Here is a 23,586-nt window from a genome sequence, read left to right as displayed (position 1 = left end):
AAAAACACACGTGGGCAATTTACCTTTTCATCCCCATGAGCTTGGAGGGTTTCAATTACCGGATTCTGGGATTTAGTGCTTAGGGCTTTTTGGTGTGTGCAAGATTTATTAGGAGGTTTAGTATCAGTGGAGAATTCATGCATTTACTCCCTAGAGCTGGGCTTCCGCTCAGAGCCCCTAAATCATGGCCCTAAAGATGGGCCACTGTCACTTACAGCATTAGCATCGTTAGTGCATTCAGAAGATGATTAACAACCATGCATGTGCAGCCCTCCTGGTCTGGCCCTCCTGATTTGGGTGTGTTCCCTTCCCAGTGCCTCAAACCTCAAAGAGCAGGGGCAACGGTTCCAGGCTCAGAGACATCTCTTTGAAATGCTTTAGGATGCATAGTGTGTAATATTAAGCGCCCTCAAAGCATACACTTAAGTGAGAGCCGCTGCCTAGGGAAACTTCTGAACTGAAGCAAGGGATGCATTTTGCAATTCTTTCCACCCATTTGTAAAAGGGTGTGAAAATGTTTGTGGTGGGAGGGTTACTGAAAAGGGGGGAAAGTAGAATATCTGGGGTAGCTGAGTCAGTAGAGCATGAGACTCTTAATTTCAGGGTCATGGGTTTGAGCCCCACATTGGGCAAGAGATTCCTGCATTAAAGGGACTAGACGACCTTTGTGGTCCCTTCCAGCTCTATGATTCTATTATTTTATAACCAGACTAATACTCCTGCCCCTAGTTGGGGCAGGAACTAGATGGGGATTATACATTTGATGTGCACCCCTGTGGGAAAATGATTGCTTGTACATAAGAGCATGAGCAGAGTTCTTATTATTGCAGAGTGATTTTGCAGCACAAGACATTGCTTGGAGCATGAACAGCGCGTGAATAGCTCGTGCTGTCCCAAATGATTGGTCAACTAGCATAGCCTGATCGCTCGCGTGGTCTAGTGCGATGGCCCTTATCTGCTGGCTGAGAACAAATTGCTTTGCTTGTATTTTGTATCATTCTGACTTCACACAATAAAGGCTGTGCTGCAGTAGCTCTAAGGCGGCCAGAGCAGCCAAGGGGCCAGAGGAGCCAAAGAGCCAGAGCGGCCATATTTCTTCAACCCATCATGGTGTGAGACTGATTTCTTCAGATGTCGAGCTGGCACTCGACACATCCCCACCCACTTTCTGTCCTAGAGTCATAACCAGGCACAAATTGAGGGGTGGAGGCAACTGCCCTGGGTGGCAGGTTAGGGGTGGCAGCAAACAGTACCCTGCCCCTACCTTTCTTATACCTGCCACTGCCTGAAACAATGCAGTGTTTGTTCTACGCTCATGAGAAGGTGAGGAGGGGAAAAGTTAGTGAAGGAATGAGCATTGAGCTGGAACTAGTGGGAGATAGCAGCAGCAGAAAGAGTAGTTCAGGATTACAGTGCTCTGGGTGGGTGGTAGTCCTGTGCCATTTTCCTACTAAAATCACCCCCATTAGCTGATCAATCGCTGATTCTTAATGTGATCCAAATGTGGAGAGGGAAAGTTTTCCCTTTCCTCCTCTGCTGCCATCCTGAGTAAAATACTTCATCTGTGTTGTTGGGATTTCCCCTCAAAATCAATACAAGATTCACAAGGGGGAAGGGACCATAGCTCAGTGGGAGAGCATCTATTTTTCAAGTAGACAGTGCCAGGTTCAGTCTCCCATATCTCCACGTAGAGTTGGGAGAGAACCATGCAGATCTACTGCCAGTCTGCTCAGGCAATACTGAGCTAAGTGACAAAGTACTAATTATTTATTTGCTAAACTTTATCCAGCCTTCCTTCAGGGAAGCTTGGGTATGGCTTCCCTAGAAGTCTTCCACCTAAGTATTAGGTGCAAACTTGCTTAGCTTGGTTTCGGGTTGGAGAAAATCATTACTGTAAAAGACGTTAAGGTGCATCAAAGAATTAAACATTGTAAAAGGCTGTCTGTAGGAATTTTTCAGGATCTGTGGCTTCCTCCCTCTGTTTAATTTGGGGTTGCAGGTTTACAGCCCATCGTTCACAATAAGGGAGAGGTGGGTGCCAGAGCAGACTTTTGCCTTCTATGGCAAAATCTGAAGATCTGGCACTGAATACAAACTACATTTGGACCAGGGATCTTCACAGTGTTAGCAGGCAATGAAAGACAGCTCAGTACTATATGGTAAACTCAGGTACAACAGAGATGTGTCCCCTTTTGCACTGACCTAAAGCAGCAACAAAGGGATGCGGGTGGCGCTATGGTCTAAACCACTGAGCCTAGGGCTTGCCGATCAGAAGGTTGGCAGTTCAAATCCCCACGACGGGGTGAGCTCCCGTTGCTCGGTCCCTGCTCCTGCCAACCTAGCAGTTCGAAAGCACATCAAAGTGCAAGTAGATAAATAGGTACCGCTCCGGCGGGAAGGTAAATGGCGTTTCTGTGCGCTGCTCTGGTTTCGCCAGAAGCGGCTTAGTCATGCTGGCCACATGACCCAGAAAAACTGTCTGCGGACAAACGTCAGCTCCCTCATCCAGTAAAGCGAGATGAGCACTGCAACCCCAGAGTCGTTCGCGAATGGACTTAACTGTCAGGGGTCCTTTACCTTTACCTTTAAAGCAGAAACAGATTGAAAATGCAGTATCTATGAATGGGCATGAACAGACACATTTAAAAAGTGGGAAGAAGAGGTTTTGTCATAAACATTTTAGTTCCTCCTCACTCAACCGTGGAACGTTTGTGTGGAAATCAAAATCCAAAAAAAATCAGCACAATACAACTCAGGTCTAGCCCCACAACAATTTCAGGTTTGGTACCACAGTTCCTGGAAATGCATAAAACCTCTGTGTGTTGAGCAGGAGGGGGGAAAGGCCATTTCTTAGGAATATGCCAGTTCCAGCTAATTTGAGGAAGAGAAGGGCTGTAATGAACACACACACACACACAGAGAGAGAGAGAGAGAGAGAGAGAGAGAGAGAGAGAGAGAGAGCTTTTATTCACTACCCAGTGGAGGGATATCTCACCTTCTTACTAATGCTTTTAGCACAGACACTCGGTACATTATGAAGACATAATGTGGCACCACCTCACTCCTACTATTATTTATTATGTCTCTCTCTCTGGTGACAGCCTAAGGCACTGGACCTGGGATAGTGGATGAATTCTCAGAGAGACAGATCCACAGGATCCATGGCCAGTCTGTTTCCTGAAGAGGTGCACAATCTGCTGTTCCAGATGGAAGATAGTGCAGCAAAATCAAAACAAAAAACCCACCCTATCTTCTACCCTGGCCAGTAGGGCTGTAAATATGGCCTGGTGAACATGGTACTTCATGTCACACGTTGCCTTGTTACAGTTTGTTCTGCCCATCATGCTTAACTGTGTGTAAAACTGCAGCCCTATTTAGGTAATTTGCTTTTCTTTATTTTGTTTTAATTCCTTTACATCTCTCATTTTACATATGTAGACCTTCTGGTCTTCAGCAAAATAAAGAAGAATATTTTGCCCTTATCAAAAATATTTTGTTTTTAAAAAAGTATAAACTTGGGACCTGTTGTGAATTTTATGATTTTGAAAACAGGAAACCCTGGTGGGCATGCGAAAATATTGCAATTTTACAAGCTTAAAAAAAAAAAAAAAGTTACATTTGCAAAACCTTTCTACTAACCCAAGATGGGGGAAACCCCAATAAATGTCACGCTGGTCCAGAAATTAACTTGCCGGAGGAATTATTCCGCCTTCTCCTTCAGCATGCAATGGAAAACCCAAGATCCTGTTTTGCTCTACACCTGGAGTTTTCTGGGGGCTAGTAGTCCCTCCTCTGCGCCCTGGAGCAGACAGAATCTTAGGCTGCTAATGAGCGCAGGCAGCCCCAATGCCTTTTGTCCTTTTTTCCAATACAGTGTTACTTACATTCTTTCTTTTTTAATTAAAACATCCCCGACTGATTTTACAAGCTGCTGCTTCTCTCCCAGTCTATCTCATATGCTTGAGTGCTAGTATTAATTATTAGATCCAATTTACTGTTTATACTCTGATGTTTTAACTAATTACCACTAATGGCAGACACCAGTGGGCAATCAACTTCATTTAGTTCCCACTGCAAACCACTCATTACCAGCGCAGAGAGCAAAAGCAGGAGAGAGAAAGAGCAAGCAAGCCCACAAGAGCGCGCTCTCTCTCTCTCTCTCTCTCTCTCTCTCTCTCTCTCTCTCACACACACACACACACACACACACAGGCAGGGTGGAAGAAGGAACAGATGCTGCTACATTCATGGATGAGTTAAGAACAGAGGGTGAGGGCGTTTGCTGGGATTTAATATTAAATTCCCCCATGGCAACATACTCTGGGGAAAATTTCAAAATCAGGTGGAGTCTTCTGGTGCCCACAAATGTATTTTCATTGGTTTATTGTGGTTAGAGGATTTTAGTAGGACTACAGTAGCCACAGGAAGCAGCTCCACCCCATCATGTGGCATCATGTGGCAAGCCTTGGATTGTCTAGGCAGGGCAATCCAAGGCTGAAACTAAATGTGAGATGCAGTAGCCTGTATCTTTTGACTGCACCTTGAACAGAGGACCATACGCTTCTCCCTCTGGGGAAAATATGTCAGTATGAAGGTCTGTTGATGTTCAGAGGCAAAGTAGTGATGGATGAAGAATTTGATTTCTATGAATTCCTCTGCAGTCTACACCTCTTTGACTAAGGATGAATGTAACTATATTTCAGATTTCATACTTCTCCAAATTTTGCAATACTGTAAAATGTATATATTTTAAGATAAAATACATTCAGAAATGTGCACATTAAGATAAAATACACTTTTCAGTTTTTATTATTTTTGATTATTGTATGTTCAGTTCAAAACCAACAACAAAGTGCCCTAAGAGCCAGAGGCAAGCAGCTTTGCTCCCCAAAAGTGCATGGCCAGGTTCCAAGGAAGGAAAACAAAGATCAAATGAACTAGTGGTAGGTGACGTAGCTTGAACTACATTACCTACCACTAGCTCATTTGAGTAAGAGAATTAGATAAGACTACATAATGCAACTTGAGTAACAAGGTGCTTGTACTGAGAGAAAAAATTATACTGTACCAAAGATCCTCCTGGACTAGAGAGCAGTAGTACCATCTATGGCATTGGAGCACAACAAGGATCAGGCTAATAACTCTCTCTGCCTCAGACCTGCCATCGTGGTACATTGTGGACCATGTGCATACCACACATCATTTCAGCATAAGAAACCTGCTGCTAACAGTAAGGATCTGAAATCCTCCTAAGTATCAATCTCTACCCACCAACAGAGTGATTACTAGAATAGATGCACACGCTGGTCTATGTACCTGTAGAGATGAAGTGCTTGGATTTTAGTACTTGGATGGAAGTCAACAAAGGGCTAAATAATGAAATAACTAGGATTAGGTCACACTGCCTTCATGCACCAAATTCAAATCAACATAAATAGGAATGTGGCTTTCCACCAAATCCTGAACTAGGTCTGGAATGATAGCATCAAAAGAACAACTAATAATCCAGACCAGGAATTAGTGGGCCAAAAGAAGGAAAGTATAAGGCTTATGTTGACTGGCAGGCCAGATATTGTTGATACTTGCTCTACTTTCAACATGTAGTATAACTTGGCTGGGTTGGAAGTAAGACCCATTCATAGGCCTTGAAAAAATATTTATTAGTAGTAGACAGCAAATTCAAACGAGATATCTTTCCCTAGATGATGACTGAGTACTAGATCTAAAAATGGGATCTGCAAAGACATGCCCTTAGAGAGAAGATGTCATGACTCTAATCAGCAATTTCTTCATTTCAAAAATAAAAACAAGCGAAAATTAGAAGCTGACCACAAATGACTGAAATTTCATAGGGCATGAATATCTTAAGGACTAGTAAAAAGAGATAACTGCATTTTAAATACCTTATTTTGGAACACCTCCTTAAGGGTATGCAGGCTAAAGTGTGCTGATTAATGCAAACTGAGCTTATGGGTAGTGGCAGTTTTACAACAAATGCAGTGATAAGCATTGACAGTTATTTAAGTTACCTTAAGTTCCGTCTTCAAAAATATCTTCAAGCCAATCCCTTACTGTGTTCCAGAGTTTCTCACAGCCCACTGTTTTTACCATTCCACATGTTCTGGAGTGAAACATTAAGGGGAAAGCATCTCCTGCCACATGGTAAGGAGAAGTCATCTATTGTTACAGGTGTGAAATGTGTATGTGTGTGTTGAAGTTCACTCTGCATTCTTGCCAGGACCTTAAAGAAACACCATGTGTCTATCATGCAAAACGGTAACTGGCAGCCTAGATTCCGGGACCATATCTATGCTGATCACTCAGTCAGAATTCACAGCACATGACAAAGGCATTGGAAGTGGGCCAGCACTTCCCAAGAGGGTACGGCACAAGCAGTTCTGCGTCCCTCTCCCTTTCTGATTTACTAAGATTAAACCAGATAACTCAACAGGCTTTGGAGAACTGAGTAGGGGAAAGGAACCTCTGTGGAGTTAACTGCCTCATGGGAAGATACATTATAACTGCTCACACATCTGCAAGGTAATTGATGTCAGCTCTTGCAGTGCAAAGGCTTAATCTGTCCCCCCAGACCCATCGGCCCTGATGCTGCAGATCCGGCACAGCTGGTTTTATGGACTGTCACCCCACGACCTTTACAAATCCCATCATTCCAATCAATACATCTCATTAGCGTTAGGTAAATGTATGGGGCGGGCTGGGAGAAAAAGTTGTAGGCAACAGGGCTTCTGACTGCCCTGTTGCCTGTTTGCTTTGAATCTTTTTTGCTAGCAATAAGGGATGGTTATTAAAACCAAACATGAACTGAACTCCTTGCCATATCAGCGAGGCCAAGCCGTTAACCCACCAATGCTGTTAAAGTCATTTCTCCCTCTCCATGGGAAAGAGTCATATGATTAACAATTTTCCATTGTGCTGGATAACTGAAACCATATCAAATCCTGCCAGATATGAGGAATATGACGCTAGGTATCCTGCAGGCCACAGCACCATTGCCTTGACTCATGGAGATTGTTTTACCACCAGCACCACCTGAGATGGCAAGCAGAACTAGCAAAACAAAACATAAAAATATGGAAAAGGGCCTAGATACCTATGTAATGGCCAGGTGGCTTATAGATTGTTAGCCATTTGCTCCACAGATTCTAGTCCAGTGAGAACAATTTGTACCCAAGAGGGAACCCACTGACCAAGCCAAGAGTTACACCCAATGCTTACTGACATGCACCTCAAAATCTCATGGTCTTAATTTGTCTGTCACCCATGTGCTAGGATCAGTCAAGAGTATGATTATTTATGGCCAATTTGCTGCTCAGATGCACTTTTGGTCAGTAGCTTTGTTTTTTCCCCTCCCTGCATGGTCTTCATAGTGAAATATGCATTCATTTAACCATTTTCAAGAGAGCAGGGCACACACCTTAAAACATGAGTATTAAGATATAAATGTCAATAAAATAAAAGTTCCTTCAAAGCGTCTTTGACTAAGCATAGGTCTTTCATGTGATAATGATTTGGAAACAAAAAACCAAAGAACCCCCTCTGTTTTTGAAGTCTCATGATTCTCCCATCAATATCAGGCAACTGGAGCTGGCTACAAAATCTTTAAACAGCTGTGTGCTTTCAGCATAAAAGGAAAAGTATAGCCCACATTGTGACTCCTTTTATGCACCTCTTCTCCCATACCTTTGGCTAATTAAACAATCTATGGCATTTTAAACTGGGGGGCGGGGTACTGTGTTATTGTGGTATGCATTATTGTGTGTTTATGTTGTAAACCACCCTGTGATCCTCAGATGAAGGGTGGTATAGATATTTAGTAAATAAATAAAAATATTAATGATAAAGCACCTGATGCTAACACATAACAAGATCTACAACACTGTTTGAACACCACAAGCTGGCTTCAGAGGCCAACCACTTTTGGTTCAGCCTGGTTGAACATGCCTTTAATACAGTACTTCCATAGAAGCAATTCCGTTTCTGGGAGCAGGTTTCAGTGCTCCAAACACCAATCTAATTGTATTGATCACTGTTTCAAAATTTAACTTCCTTCTGGATACAGTGAACTAGCTACCTTGGGAATCCACATCAAACACCTGTGTGTAAATGACTTAGATTTTTCAGAAACTTTATGAGACACCCTGGGCATCAAGAGCTCAGGCTGTTTTGTTTAGGAGTCTGCGTGCTTGGCTATATTCCATACCGGTCATGTAGCTAGGTAATATTTTCAATTGGAAATATCATCTTCCTGGATACAATTTCTTGCCCTGGTCTTGTAAATAAAGACTGGGGTGAGTGGAAATGTTGTCCCCTACTATGCTGGTCATTGAATGCAGAAATTGTTCAAACTTGATTTTACTTGCTTGTTGGCATTTAAGTGTCCTAACCTTGGCTCTGTGCTTAACATTTAGCCATTGGAAAAGAAGAAATGCAAGATGCTTTTGCACAGAGATGAGAGATATTTCTAGGATTCTGATATAAATCAGTTCATACATAGGTAAGTAACATTTCAAATACAATAAGAGAAGCTGAATAGCTTATCCTCACGTCTAGGCTGGATGCATTTGTACCTGCTTTAGCTTTGCTGCTGGCTGCTTCCTCCTCCTCTACCATCTTGTTTGTGTGGACACTCTCCAGGGCTCTCAAATTGTTGACAAGCATGGATCACTGCAGTGGCAGCAAAACCATTTAAAGTGCTAAGCCGCCCTGGGCTTTAGCGAGATGGCTGTACGGCGAAGGCTCTTAGCATAACACCTGCCACAAGGCAGAGACAAGGGAAAATGAATAAATCCAGCAGCCAGCCAATTTTGCTCAGGCTGACACACTTCTCCTCCTGGAATTAGATGAACAGCTCCCCAGGCACCTTGCCCCACAAGCTCACCCGCCATCCTGCATCTTCCACCAATGCAAGACTATGCTATCACACTCAGATCTCTGGCTTCAGGGGAGCAAGCTTAAACCAAAGTTTGAAGGAAGTGCTTGATCCAGCAGAGGGAACAGAATGTGACCCAGTGGCTAAGAGCTAATCCTGAATGCATTCCAGCCCAAAGTAATGTAATTAGATTATCTCAAGCATGTTGCTATTCAACCTTTTTATTAATGGCTTGGATAAAAGAGTAGAGCACACTTATCAAAGTTGCCGATGACACAAAGCTGGAAGGGACCATGAACACTTTGGAAGGAAATATTAACATTCAAAACCCTCTTGATAAATTGAGAGTACTGGACATGTAAAATTAAATTCCAAGAAAATGATAACACAGGCCAAAAACCTCAAATACAAAATAAGAAAATAAATGGCTAAATAGTAGCAATAGAGAGGGGTTTGCTGCATGATAAAATAAGCATGAGAAATGTTGACCAAAATAAGGTGGGAACTGAGATAATAAAACAGTTTGGGTTTTGGCTATCTGGAGGAGTATATCCTCCACATGTCCCTTCCCGTGTTTTAATATAATTTCGGAAAACCCTGTTTTAAGTGTCCTTGCTGTCTGGTGTACAGCAGACAGCTATAAGATTTAGGTTCTTCTCAGGTGTGGCACCCCAAACTTGCTCAGGGAATTTCTCTCTTCACCTTTTCCAGCATGCACTCCCCCCCCCCCGAGTCAAACAGGATTGATGTTTAACTCGTGAACCCTGAATTAAAATTATTTGTTATTGTTTTTCAATTCCTACTTTTAAGGTTGCATTAGTGGTATTAACAACTATGTTTTAAGATAAGTATTTTATTTTCTTGTCTGTAGTTTATATGATGGTCTCATTGTGAGCCACTTCAAAGACTTTGGCCAAAAAGAGGGATATAATGAATCTAAAGATAAAGAAAAACTAGTCAATGCACTTGTATCCAGCCCTGCTAGCCATCATCTACAGTACTGTGTTCAGTCAAATATGTAATATATATGTTTTAAAAGTACTCTGTTCAGTCTTGAGGACCAGAATTGGGGGAACTTGAAATATCCTGAGAAAAATACCAGTGGTTTTCACTATGCAAGTTGTGACTATCATGGTACAAGTCTCTAGGACAATTTAAGATTTGCTACATGGCCAGGGTGGTCTGGACTATTCAGCAATTGATTCAACGTCAGTCAATGTGTAGCCAAGTCAACAGATTGGGAGATCACTTGTGCAATCATTGTTCTTGCACCTGTGTCTTTTCAGGAGCTCATCCCACCATTACCACTGACCGTTAAAGATCCAAGAGGGCAGCTTTCTTCATGCGCTGCAGCTGATATTTGCACAAGGGGGTTATGCAGCCTGCAACTTATTTTGTGGTCTTTCACTATTTAATATTCTCCTTTTGAGTGCTTTTGCATAAAACCTTTTAACTGAGCAACCCTATGCATATCTATTCAGTATGATAAATCCCACTGAGTTCAGTGAGAAATTCACAGACAAGTATCAGTGCAGTGCGGTCATTGGACTAAGGGAACTAGGCTAGTCCCCTAAAGGTTCCCCTGGTGCCTCCTTCCCAAAGCCCGGGAAGCTTCTGCCCAGCTTAGGGAGGGAGATGCAAGGCTCTGATGGGTCCAAGATCTGTCCTGCCATCTTGCCAAAGCCCATCGGCTTTCGGAAGGAGACAGGAGGATTCTAGCTTCCTGTCAGAGCTCTGGCATCTCCTTTGCAAAGCCCAAGAAGTTTCTGATAGGCTTAGGGAGGCGCGATGCTCACATGCACAATGTCAGGACTTCACAATATCACATGCATGAAGTTGTGTGTCCCCCCCTGCATGCTGGTGCCTCTGGCCTTAACTGTTCCCCTATGAAAAAAATTAACTGCATGTCACTGGTAAGTATGTCTAGGACTACAACGTAAAAAGATAAACTCTTCCTACAACTAATTTGCACCTGTCATGCTGACATTCATCCTGGCCAGCTTTCCACCCCAACTCTATTACAACATAGACAGGTGAGCAGGAGGAACTGAATCTGCATCACTGCACTATATACCTGTTCACCACACCCACCACCCTGTTTTCTCCAGCTAATTGATTTCTGCAGAAATTAAATCTGTCCCTATCACTATCCAATTTTAAGGCTCTTTCCCCACTTTATTTGACACGCTGCACCATATTGACATGTCTTGATGCATGGGTTATTTTTGAAGTAGCAAAAGACTGAGTTCGCAATTGCAAGAAAAGGAAGAATGAGCATTCAGGAAACATGAATGGACAGTTCTAAAAGGCTTACATGAATTACTCAGTGCAATCTAGTTAATCTTAGGAAAGGGCGGTAGCTCAGTGGTAGAGAAGGTGCTTTGCATGCAGAAGGTCCAAGGTTCACTCCAGGTAGGCACGTAGAGACCCCTGCCTGAAACCTTCTCAAACTCCATCCAACTCTAAGGAGAAACATGCTGATATTATAGTAGAGATAGACAGACTCTGATTGCAGGAGAGAGGGGAGGCAGTGTAGCCATGTCTGCAGATCTACAGGTAACTTTGGGATGCCAATAAGGCGTTGTTAATAGCAAAGACGATTATAACATGCAAGGGTTCTACGCTGAGAAAAGCATATACTGAAAGATAACTGCAACATTGCTAGATGAAGTACTGCAATATGATTTCAGTTGCTGCTGGCTACAGTTTCAATGGGAACTTTATGAAACCCTGGAACTGGAATTTACCTGGAAGCAGCAAATGCTGCAAAATCCATCTCTTAATGCAGACGCACTGGTGAAGATAGTTCCCAAATCCCCCAAAATTATCCTTTCTGAATGCAAGTTGCCTCTCCATTCAGATACCCACAAGGCCTTGTCAACTGAAGTATTTGAAGGCTACCCCAAAGAAAAGTGGGGAGATACTGCCTTTCACCAACTAGTTCACAGAGAGTTGTAGCATGGTGAAGTATTGCTTTGACTCTACTTCTATCCAGGCAGTCTTCTCCACTATGAGAGCTGCATCCTCTGAAGGGTCTGCAGGCTGGTAGTGGTCAGAAGAACAGTGCATGCGCTTAAGTGTGCCAGAGGTCTCAAGGAGCTTGGTGCATAACACCTTGAGTCCCTCATCCCTCTCCAACAGTGACCCTGTGATGCCTTCCCTATCCCAAAAGTGCAAAGTGGGGTACTTGCCAATTTCTCAGCCTGAAATATCAAATACTGAAAACCTACCTGTTAGAATTTACAATTTGAAAAACTTCTATTAAACACACAAACACAGGACAACCTCATACATAATTTATGGATTGCTGCAGGATTAGGTGGAAAAATATGCCCACAGGATTGCTAGGACCAAACCGTAAGTTTAATGCATCAAGTTAACTTCAAGGCCAGATATTCAGTCACTTGACACTTTATTACATCAGTTAGAATTGTTAGGATTCAATTCCAATTGCAGCATATCTTGCCATGTTGTGGACAGTTCTGCCTCTCCTCCCCAAGTGTGGGTGGACAACACATTGCCTGAGTGTGGCTACATGTCCATTTGTGCCAAGAGGGCTTCCTCGGGAAAGTTCATATCTGTAATCTCCACCAACACTGCCATGTTAGATTAGGGAGAGACTCATGAGGCCTCCCACCCCTTTGTATCTCCACATTATAATCCTCTTCCAAAAGGGCTGTTTGAAATTGCCTCCTTTGCCTCCCAGGAAGTTTTTCTGAGGTTACATAGAAAATGTGCAAGGCCTTGTGTCTCCACCCTGCTGCCAAGTTCCCCTTGATGTTGTCCCTTAAAAAATAAGTCCTGGAATCCATATAGGCAAAATTTTACTTTGCAATTCACCTTCACATCAAAATGGATAGAGACTTGTACATTGGCTCCCAGTACGTTTCCGAGAACAATTCAAACTGTTGGTGCTGACCTTTAAAGCCCTAAACAGTCTCGGCCCAGTATACCTGAAGGACTGTCTCCACCCCCATCATTCAACCCGGACTCTGAGGTCCAGCTCCGAGGGCTTTTGGCGGTTCCCTCCCTGCAAGAAGTGAACCAGGCAGAGGGCCTTCTCGGTAGTGGCACCCACCCTGTCTGACTTTTAGAAGACATCTGAAGGCAGCCCTGTTTAGAGAAGTTTTAAATGTTTGATATCTCCTTGTGTTTTTAATTCTGTTGGGAGTTGCCCAGAGTAGCTGGGGAAACCTAACCAGATGGGTGGCATATAAATAATAATAAATTATTATTATTAGGGGAGGAAGAAGATCTGAGGAGGCCCTTATATTGGCTAAAATGTCCACCCAGCTGGTCTTCCCAACTAGTGTGAAAAGTAGAAAATGGTCCTCTGTTGTAATAGCCCAATCCCATTATTTTTGGTATACATTTTTTATATTTTTCTGGATACTGGACAAGAATGGCTCCTACTTTCAATGGTCAGGTGAGAAATGAAAGATGGGTACTTAAAGAACTCAGAAAGCTACAGTGCTGTACCAATTTGAGTATCTTGAACTCAACATGTGAGCAAAGGTGAATAAATTCTATGGAGATGCTAGCACACAGATGCCAACAGTGTTTCCTTCCTCCTTACCATGATAATCACTGATCAGTACAAGGAACACAAAACATTCAGGGCAGGAGATGCTTCCAAACAATCAGAGTTTGTGTGTGGGCAGAGAAAGGCAGCTCTGTGCTGTCTAGGGCATTTGGGGTGAATCCAGAGCTGGTACGTTGGTGTCAGCTGCAGAGGGGTGCCAGAAGCTGCTGGTGCAGGGCTAGCCTCCTACTCCTAGCCCTAGCACAGCATGTCACTGTTTTTATTTATTAAACTCAATGCAGCCTGTTTCTTTGCGTTTGCTGGTTTCTGCTCTGCTGACCTGCCTCATGTTCCTGTGCTCATGTCATCTGTCAGCATCAGAAGCCCCAATCAATCCCAGGGCTTGGAAGTCTTGCTCCCAGGATCAGGGGGCACACAAAATATGGCATGCCATCACTCTCTCACCCAGCCTGGCACTTCCCAAGCAGGCCTGGCAGGGGAATCAGCCAAGAATGTCATCTAAAGAGCCCTAGGATCTAGCAAGGAGGCAAGGCTTGGCCCAAGGGGTCAGGCTCAAATCAGATATGCTGCATGACCAGGGAAAACAGATGCATAATCAGTCAGGATTGAGGCCAGGGGTTAGGGAGCTAAATAAGAACCAGGAAGGGAAAAGATATCTGGCAGCCCATGCCAGTTAGTTGTTACCATTCATTGGTATTAAACAGCTGCCAGTGGGAGATGAGCAGCAACTGTCCAGTCAAGATCACTTTAGTTATGACATGACCAATAAGAGGTGCTATGATGGATCTTGAGGAATACATGGGCCCTCCAGCTCTAAAGTCTTCCTGGCAGCATTTTTAAAACTGAGTGTGTGTGAAACAAATGTAACTAATAACTAAAAGAAGGGTTTCTGACAATTTAAAGTGAATTCAAACACACAGGACGGGTATGTTGTACAGGCCTTCCTGGAATGTACCACTTCCTCCAGTTCCCCAATCCTCAAAGGCTAGCACCCCAACAGCTAACATGTCATATTTAGTTTAGGCATTTTGTAGGCTAGATCTGCAATTCTATCCAATGTTGCCAAAGAGCAATTCCATTTCCCCCTTCCTTTATCGAAGAACCTTCTTACCAGAATAACCTTGGTTTTGGTTTACCATAGTTGGATTAAACAGTTGCTTGACTATTGGGTGCAATACTGAAACATATGGCTAAAACTTTGTGGGGTGTAGTTTGACTCTATGTAGATACTGCTCACTTTTTTCTATTTCTGAATTTATACCTCAAACAAGCTTTGACTTCAGAAAAAAGCACCTCTGCAGTTTACTTTCTTGACATACAGACTGGCCAGCAGGAGTCTTAGGTAACCATGCTCAAAGGCAGAGGGACCTATTTGCGCAGAAGATTGAGAGGAGGCCAATGGAGCACACGTGATGTTGGGACAGCAGCAGGAGCCGAGTGTGGCAGCAGCACAGCTTCAATGGCTGGAGGTTCCTCTTCTCTTGTGCTTGGCCTCCTGCTGCTGCTGCTGCCGCCACCAGCCAGATGTTGCTTCCCCTGCCTTTCCCTTATGCAGCAGCAGGAGGAGGAGGTCAAGTGCACGAGAGGAGGAGTTCTGCAAAATACTTACAAAATCTCTGCCTTTTTCCTAGCACACCAATCTCTTCCAGGAGGCACAGAAGAGTCACTGGATCAGCTCCAGCACAGCCTCCTGGCTCCCTCTTCCCTCTGATGTCCTGATCCAATAACTGAAACATCTGCTTCACCTCTTCAATCAATACTCACTTCTTAATAGTCTTGACTATCCACAAAAAACCCGGTGACATTAAATGTTAATTATATCTATTTGGATTCGAAAATTTTTTATGGCTTGAGTTAATTATACCCGGAGTCATAAAAAGGTTTCAGAGGAAAAGAGGCTGCTGCCTTTCTAGGCCAAAAGGCAAGCAATACAAAAAGGAAAAAAAAGAAACATTTACCTTGGCAGACATCTTACAGTGGTGCTAGGGGTATTAAGACATACCCAGGCACCAGGGACGCCTCTGGTACAACCTGATAAAATGGATGACAAAACTGGAACACTTGCAAAGCCCCATACAAATATTTCACCTCACACTGTCATGCACAAGGAAGACGTTATCAGAGACACGGAGCAGCAGCTGCTCCATCTTTCTTCCCTCTTCCTGGCAATGTCTAGTACAGTCTTCCCCAATCTGATGCCCTTTAGATGTTTTAGGCTACAACTGTGCTGTCTGTAGCTGATGGGAGCTGAAGTCCAAAACACATGGATGTCATCAGGTTGGGGAAAGCTGGTCTAATGTAACACATTATGTAACTCAAAGTGATTGTGTTGTGCATATCCCCATTCCTACATTATATTATTGGCTGTCAGGGAGACAGAGGGAGGAAACAGGCAACATGATGACACCATGTCAAAGGTTAGGTTATACTAGATGTTACCAAGAAGTGGGGAGAGTTACTGAGTGGCAGCAGCTCTGGGCTTCTAGTAGCATCTTTAGTTCCATCCCTGTTGCTTCATATTTAATGCTGCTGCTGTGCAACAAAAAATTCCCTTCTCCTCTCCCCTGCAGTCCCCAATGCACCCTCAAAATCTGCTCCAGAGGGTTGGAAGACCTTCCAGAGCATATTTGGGGACGGCGGGGGGGGGGGGGACTGAAGGAGAGAGGGAGGGGAAATCCCAGTGCATGAGCAAAACTCCATGCCTGCAGTGTTGGAAACAACTCCCTGTGAATGTTGAAGGTAGCCGTTGTTTGAACCATGATGTTGCACTGGTATTCCAGACTGCCTTGTGCCACACCACCAATGCCACAAGTTGTGACAGCACAGTAACAGTCACCATATGTTTGTTAAGACACTGACTCATAGAAATTAACTTTGATGACAAAAGAATCAATCATGTTCTTCTTAAATAAGCGTCTCACATAATGGGTCATATTTTACAATAAAGCAATCAGTCCTCGAGTTCTTCATAGGGCATACATCAAAGTCCACAGTGATTCTTCAAGAGGGAAGCTTGATCTAAAGGCTTAACATGCAAAGTAATGAAGGCAACTTCTATTAAATGGAAGTTAGTTTCAAGCTAAATAAAGTAAACTTTTTTTCTTCAGCTGGATATGTCTAACATTCTTCATCTTTCATCCTTTTTCCTCTTCTCTGTACTTACTCCAATTTCCCATAAATGTCCAATCAACAAACAATGCCCTCACACAACTCACTAATCACCTATGGATTTCTTTCTACTGTGTTGCATAACACTATCATGAGCAGTCCTGCAGGCAAGCACACAGTATGGTGTCACCTCTTACATGTGTGGCTGTAAATTTCTGTTATTTTTCTCAGTCTTACAACATGCCTGTGTCTCCCATATTCCCTACGATGCTTCTCAACATTAAATGAATGCAGAAATGGGCAAACCAGGAAATGCAAACTATCCTAAGAGGCGAGGACCAAGCACCCCTTGTCAGGTTTCCATTACTTGAGAAAACACTCAGGCGAGGATAAAATATGTGTACAATATTAACAACAATAGCAACATGAGAATAAGTCCTTTGTAGGAAGAACTAAAGATACTGAAGTGGTTAAGTGGACATCACTGTATAAGCAATTGCATAGGCCCTACTTGTCCTCAAGTTATTCTTTTGCTCAAGCTCACCCTGTCCTTGGTCCCCAAAGTGAACATCACAGACATGTCACAATTTTTGTCAACATTCACAGGTACAGCTTTTCTACTTCCAACTGGGTGATTCCGATGTTATGAAACTTCTACACTTTGGGGCCTTATATACCACACACAGAGTTTGTGGCACTGCCTGTGTGTTATGTGTATTTGCTTGTAAAGAAGAATAAATGTTTGTTGTGCTGGAAAATGCACCTGTATACAGGCCCAAATTCAAAGTTATCCAAGGAGAGTTGTTACAAATCAGCTCTCTCACACTACAGATCTCGCTCCTCAGTCCACTGGAAAGCTCTCTGTCCCAGGGCTGGACTGGGCCTAACTTGCTTGCTGTCAGGGCAGCAGCAGGTAGCAATGTCAGGGCGAGGCCTGCCCTAAAGCCTCTGGGCCTCTAATTTACTGCTTTCCTCTTACCATAAAACTGAAAGGGGAAGGTGCCGCCTTTAATCGCTGCCTCCAGGGCCCCTCCTGGAACCACACAGCAACTGAGCAAAGGCTACGAGTTAATGCGTCTTCCGACACCTCTGCCTGATTCATGGGCCTGGCCTTGAGCAATAAACCGCTCAACCTCCTCAGCTGGGCAGCAGGATTTACAGCCCACAAGGGCTGGCACTCACATACAAAGACTTGCACACCAACCCACGAACACAATGTAACCACGCTGTCACAGCAGACTATGTGTTCATGTACAAACATATGTGCACAGTCATGAAGCAGGAGGTAACCATATCACAATACACAGAACAATATAATTCAGATGCCCACCATACACATCATTACACATATACACAACTATGGAGGGAAACCTCTCCAGCCACATGAACGAACAAATTTATGTATCCAAGGAACACACATGCAGGAACTATCAGGCAATTCAGGGGTGAACATGCAAATGTATACAAATATTAACACAAAACATTTCAGATCAGGATACATATATCAGTACACTGGCATCGATATAGATGAAGACTACACAATCCAACCATTCTACAAATGGGTCACTGCGGGAACCCCATAAACTGTTGGGCATCTGGATAAACACGCAATGGAAGTGTGGATCTTGCTTGCAGCACCAGTCACCACACAGAAGCAGAGCCTGTGTTGAGCATTCTACTACTGTGCCTTACCTCTTCCATTGTTGGGGCCCAAGAATTCATGTCTCCATCCACCTTCCAAGATCTCCCTTCCTTGTCTTGTCAGGCCAGTGTGTTTATTCCAGTTTATTAACTTTATTTATTTATACTCCACTTTTATATGATAAATCACACTTAAGCCACTGACAAGTATATCTATGCCTATGTTTGTTTCTGTAAATACATCACAGGGAAATTTAGTAAGCATATAATGCAATGTACCAATGAGACTAAGACATGAAAAGAGATAGCCTCTTTGTGCTTGGCAGACAAAGCAAGGGTGACCTCTCCCAAAAGGATCCAAAAGAGAAGTGAAGGGGAGACCAGAAGTGAAAGCTGCAACTTAGGAATATCAGTCTAAGATCAAATATAAAGTCAACACAGGCAAAGAGCATTGGGACTGTGTGGGAATTTGGAGATTCCCTTCTGTTTCTGTTTTAACACCATGCAAGCCCCTCTCAGGAAGCTGAGTTGCCCCCCGGGGTTCCAACATCCTCCAGAGACTGGACTATACCCCATCATCCCTGATCACTGGCCATGCTAGCTGGGGTTGGCGAGAACTGAAATACAACAATGTATGGAGGGTACCATGTTGGGTATGTACAGTGCACATAAAGTGTACACTGGGTTGCAATCCTAGGTTTGTCATAATGCAGTATGTAGAATGTCTCCACCAAAATAGAATATGCCAACATTTTTCCTTCAGCATTCCACAGATATTCCATTCTGCCAGAATTGCTCCTTGCAAAGCAAAATCATACTTGGAATTAACACTTATGGAATTTCAGGTTTGATTTTAACTTATGGTCAGCATGCTGATAGGAAAACTGAAAATATGCAAAAAGTGCCAGTGCCAGCTCAAAATTCCAAAGGGTTCTTTAGGGAATGCTTTGTGATAAGGGCTTAGAGTTCAACACTTGCTCTTTGCAAACATTCCTGATGGCTGGTCCCAACCCCTCGTCCACATAGATTAAATGACATAAATAAGAGACATTGGGGGGGACAATTGTGCCTGATTTGTACTTATTCTGGCCACATAATTCCACTTCTGTATTGCAGAAAATGAGTGTGATATGCACACATCTATCCATACACACTGCTAGCTCTTGTTCACAAGGCGGGAGGTTTGCAAAAGTCTTGGACATTATCCATGTCTTCTTTTACATCAAATTTATGCACTTTTGTGCACACTAAACAACAGAGAGGGAAAACAATCTTATCTTGGAAGCAGAGTTCAGGAAAAAGCTACTGGTCTTTTGGACTCGGCAAGCCCCATTCAGTAGCCTTGCTTGTCATCTAGAATTTATCAGTCCAACTTAGATCTGCCATAATGTGCTGTATAACTAGTGCATAAACAAACTTCAGCATGATAAATGCCTTGCTTTGAAGCCATAAAGTTATTAGCTAGTGGCTGTTAGCTACCGCTGAGCACAGGGCACAGTTCTTCCATTAACCCCTGACTGCCCACCCCTGTGCTCATAAATCCATCAAACATGGGGGCAGATTTTTATGTCTCGAGGCAAGGGGAGCCCCACAGATATTCCAATGAACCAATGGGTAGGACCAAGACCAATGCCATATCTGGATGCTTATTAGTGGCCCCTTTTTAACCGAGGAGAAAACAGTGGTGTCAAATTTGTCCCGGTGGAAGTTTTGGGGTTCTACTTATTATAATTAAGCAGAAATGTGCTTTGGACATTTTATGATGTTCAAAGCACTTGATTGGCATACATTATCCTGCTGTAGACAACAACCTTGTAATGCTCAATGCTATCATCATTCCTATATTGGAGATGGATGGCTGCAGAAAATGGGGGGCAGGGGGAATCACTTGCCTAATGTAATCAAGTCAGTTCATGGGGAAAGTGAGATTTGAACTGAAAATTTTCTGATTAGTCACACACAGCACAGCCCTAACCATATCTACTCAAAAGCAAGTCATATTGAATTCATTGGCATCTGCTCCCAGATAAGTGGGTTAGGATGGCAACCCCAGTCTTTTAGCCACTATACCACCCCAGATCTCACTTGTTGTAACGATAGGCTGTTGTGGTCTTGTCTATCTAAGACAGCACTTTGACCATTTTGACTGACATCTGCAGTCTTGCAAAATAGATTCCTGTATGTGTTCTATAATGTTTTGTTGCGGTAAAAAAAAATAATTTAAGATTGATCTGTCAAAGCTGATCTGTTATAGGTTAACTGAGGGCCAAGAGCTGAACCAAGGAGTAAGAGACAAGAAACACCGAAAAGAAAGAGAGCCGGAAAGAGCTTGCTACTCAAGTAATGCCCAAGCCAAGCAGGAAGACTTTGAGAGCCCTTCTTAGGACACAATGGCCAGCCTTGGTAGATAGGGCCAGTCTAAATCCTAAGAATACTTTGCCATGTAGATGTTAAAAGCTGCAGTTCTGATAGCTCACCACATGGGGCAGCCATGCACAGAATTAAAGGTGTTTGCAACTCCAGGCAACCATACTGTTTTGGGGGGTTGAGACTTTGAGGCATGCAAAATAAGGGCTCTTTGCCAGCCTTGAAAAAGCAGAGTTGACATGGTGATTTTGGGTATGAATGTTAGAACTTTTCACATACATTTCTATAATGTGGCGTGCTAATTAGACTCACCACTGACTTTTGTGTCAAAGAGGAACAGCTGAGGATTGATCCAAGTCTCCCTGTGACTTGAATGGTCACATTTCAGAGCAGAACAACACATTACGGAAGAACAAAAGTCTGCTTCTGAAAATGGCAGCCCTGTGCCGACTCTGTTTTCATAATGTGTAATGCAACTTTGCTCATGTCCCAAAGTTCTACCAGTGGCAGAAGCATGTAGAACTGGGACAGGAAAATGCAGCATAATGCTATCAGGAGGACACAGGATAAACTGTACCAGATGTTAAGGCGGAGGGGAGACCTGAACAAATAGCTGCTGTTTTCAGTAGCAAGCCCTTGTCTTTTGGAACCTCTAAGTTCCATCCTGTATCATTTCAGTATCTCCTGTCAGTACTTAAAAATCCACACTCCAGGGAATTTGCAGAGACAACTGTTCCAGTAGCTGGAGCTTAAGTATACTGAACTTATTTTGTTGCAGTGCTCCATTTCTCCTCCAAGGAAGACCTAGTCAACTAGTTGACCAGGAGACCAGAACCAAGCTGTGTAGGCTATAACACTGAACCATGAGTTTCTGAGCTTTCAGTCTTATGGACTGAAAGTTCAATCAAGTGCCTTTGCCTCAGCTTTTCATTTCTCTTATTAGGAACATCTCTTCTTCTGAGGTCAATGAAATTAAGTGAGACTGGTGTTCTATCCAAGAAGTTCTCATGACATTTTGGGGGCCACATTTATGACTGTAGTAGGGTAATGCATGCTCCAGCTTAGAAAATCATCTTATTTCCGAAGAGTCAAAATACTGTTGTTTTGAATCCTAAGAAAATGTGGTGTTCCTGAGCATACTTCCAAAGCGGTCAATTCAAGCAGAAACCATTTCATAAAAGAAGGCTGCATGTTTTACCAGAACTACCATAATATTATATTGATACTATACATTGTGTAATGACAGGGGAGATACAAAATAGGCGGCGGTCATGCTTTGTACTGTGATCAATGTCAACTGGCAAAAGAGTTGGATCTATTTGTTGCTGAAGAACTTGAAAGCCAGAATGAATTTTCACCAATGCAATTTGGTTCTCTAAAAGGTATATTACTATATTATCTTTTGTTATCCAGAAATAAGACAGTAATAATTTATCATGCCAAATATCAATTGTACATAGCTATATGTATACAAAATAATAAGAGACAATAGCAGCAGGATATTAACTGCCCAACTTTTCAAACCCATCAGGAGCTCCTGAGTCAATTTTTTCTCCTTTTTGCTGCTGAAGCAATAAAAAAGGAAAAACCAACATACAAATGATCTTGTTTATGGCGGCTAAATAAGCTGCATGTGCTTAATCCGTTAGAGTTTAATGAATTTATGACTTGCTTTGGAATTTGACAAGGGCCATAAAAGAGTAATTAACATTTATCAGTGTGTTTGCTACGCCTGCACACGCCCTCCTCCCCTTGGCCCCTCTCGCAGCGACAGTGTCGGGCACCATGGGGGGATATAAAAGTGATCAATTAATTTTTAATAATCTCAGGGAAAGATTGTAGAGTTGCAGTATGAACTCTGGGAGTGTCAATAAATGTGCCAAAGGTCGGCTGCTCTCCTTTCCATATGCTTTCCAGTAAAGGTTGTTTGGAGTGGGGGGGGGGGGGAGGCGGAAGATAACACAAAACACTGCCATCGGAACCAGGTTGTGGAGCCATCTGAACAGCCACTCTCCAAACCGGTTTACCTATTAGTCTTGTGCGCACACTCTAATTTCAACCTGAACAATATGGGGGTGGAATTTCCAAAGATGTCCTAAATTATGGGAGAAGACCATCAAATAGATTCTGGTTTCAATGGCTTTCATTGTAAAATGCAAATACAGGGGGCAAGTGAAACGAAGCCCCCCCCCCTTCAAACAAGACTGACAATGCTTAGTGAAGGGTGGGCTTCTAAATGTAATAAATGGATCAATCACATTTCACATGTTCATGTAGAAATTGTGTTTTACAAATAGGTTACACACAATGTAGGACTTAGGCTACAGTCTTAAGCCCTGGCCAGCAGCAGCAGCACAAACACAGCCCTGCCGTTTGCACTCGCCCGGTGAAATGCCTCTTCACTGCACCACCTTCATGTCTGGCACAGCAAAAAGGCCTGGAATAAACCCATTGCCATTACGTGACAGCAATCCTCAGGGGATCCAGCCCAACCCCCCCTGGCATGGCAAATTAGGCATTCAGATTGCTCAATTAATCTGCATTAAGTAAATCTTGTTGTATAACAGGGAGCTTTGTTGCATTCAGAAGTTGTAAGCAATGGAAAGGTTGTGGCACAGGGCAAAGAAAGAAGAGTAACATTAATCTGAAGAAGACAGGGGAACAAGGAGCAGAAGGGCAGCTCTGTTCTTATAAGCCCTGTTTAAAACATCCATTGCATTCTAAGCTCTCATCAGACATTTCCAATACAGTGGTGCCCTGCAAGACGGATGCCTCGCAAGATGGAAAACTCGCTAGACGAAAGGGTTTTCTGTTTTTGAGCTGCTTCGCAAGACGAATTTCCCTATGGGCTTGCTTCGCAAGACGAAAACGTTTTGCAAGTTAGTTTCCTTTTTCTTAACACCGTTAATACAGTTGCGACTTGACTTTGAGGAGCAACTCATAGAACGCAGTATACATAGTAGCCTTTTTTGAGGTTTTTAAAGACTTTGGTGATTTTTGAAGCTTTCCCAAAACTTCTTTTGCAGCCATTTGGTAA

The 23,586-nt window shown here is 43.1% G+C and overlaps 1 protein-coding gene across 12 annotated transcripts in view; it reads right to left on the bottom strand.

Moving 5' to 3' along the window:
• The window catches only part of RNF220 (ring finger protein 220), a 326,551-nt gene that overhangs the window by 182,950 nt on the left and 120,015 nt on the right, over positions 1–23,586 (bottom strand). Inside the window, exon 1 of one of the 12 annotated variants that reach the window (XM_083509597.1) lies at positions 8,589–8,646. The exons of the other annotated variants lie outside the window; for them this stretch is intronic. Coding sequence (XP_083365723.1) covers positions 8,589–8,631 — 43 coding nt within the window. The 5' untranslated portion in view covers positions 8,632–8,646. Of the gene's footprint in view, positions 1–8,588; positions 8,647–23,586 lie in introns of those variants that run through there. 12 annotated transcript variants of the gene reach the window in all.

This window comes from Podarcis liolepis (assembly GCF_965112155.1).
Source record: "Podarcis liolepis genome assembly, chromosome: 6".
Classification (NCBI taxonomy): domain Eukaryota; kingdom Metazoa; phylum Chordata; class Lepidosauria; order Squamata; family Lacertidae; genus Podarcis; species Podarcis liolepis.
This window is presented reverse-complemented; position numbering and strand designations above follow the sequence as displayed.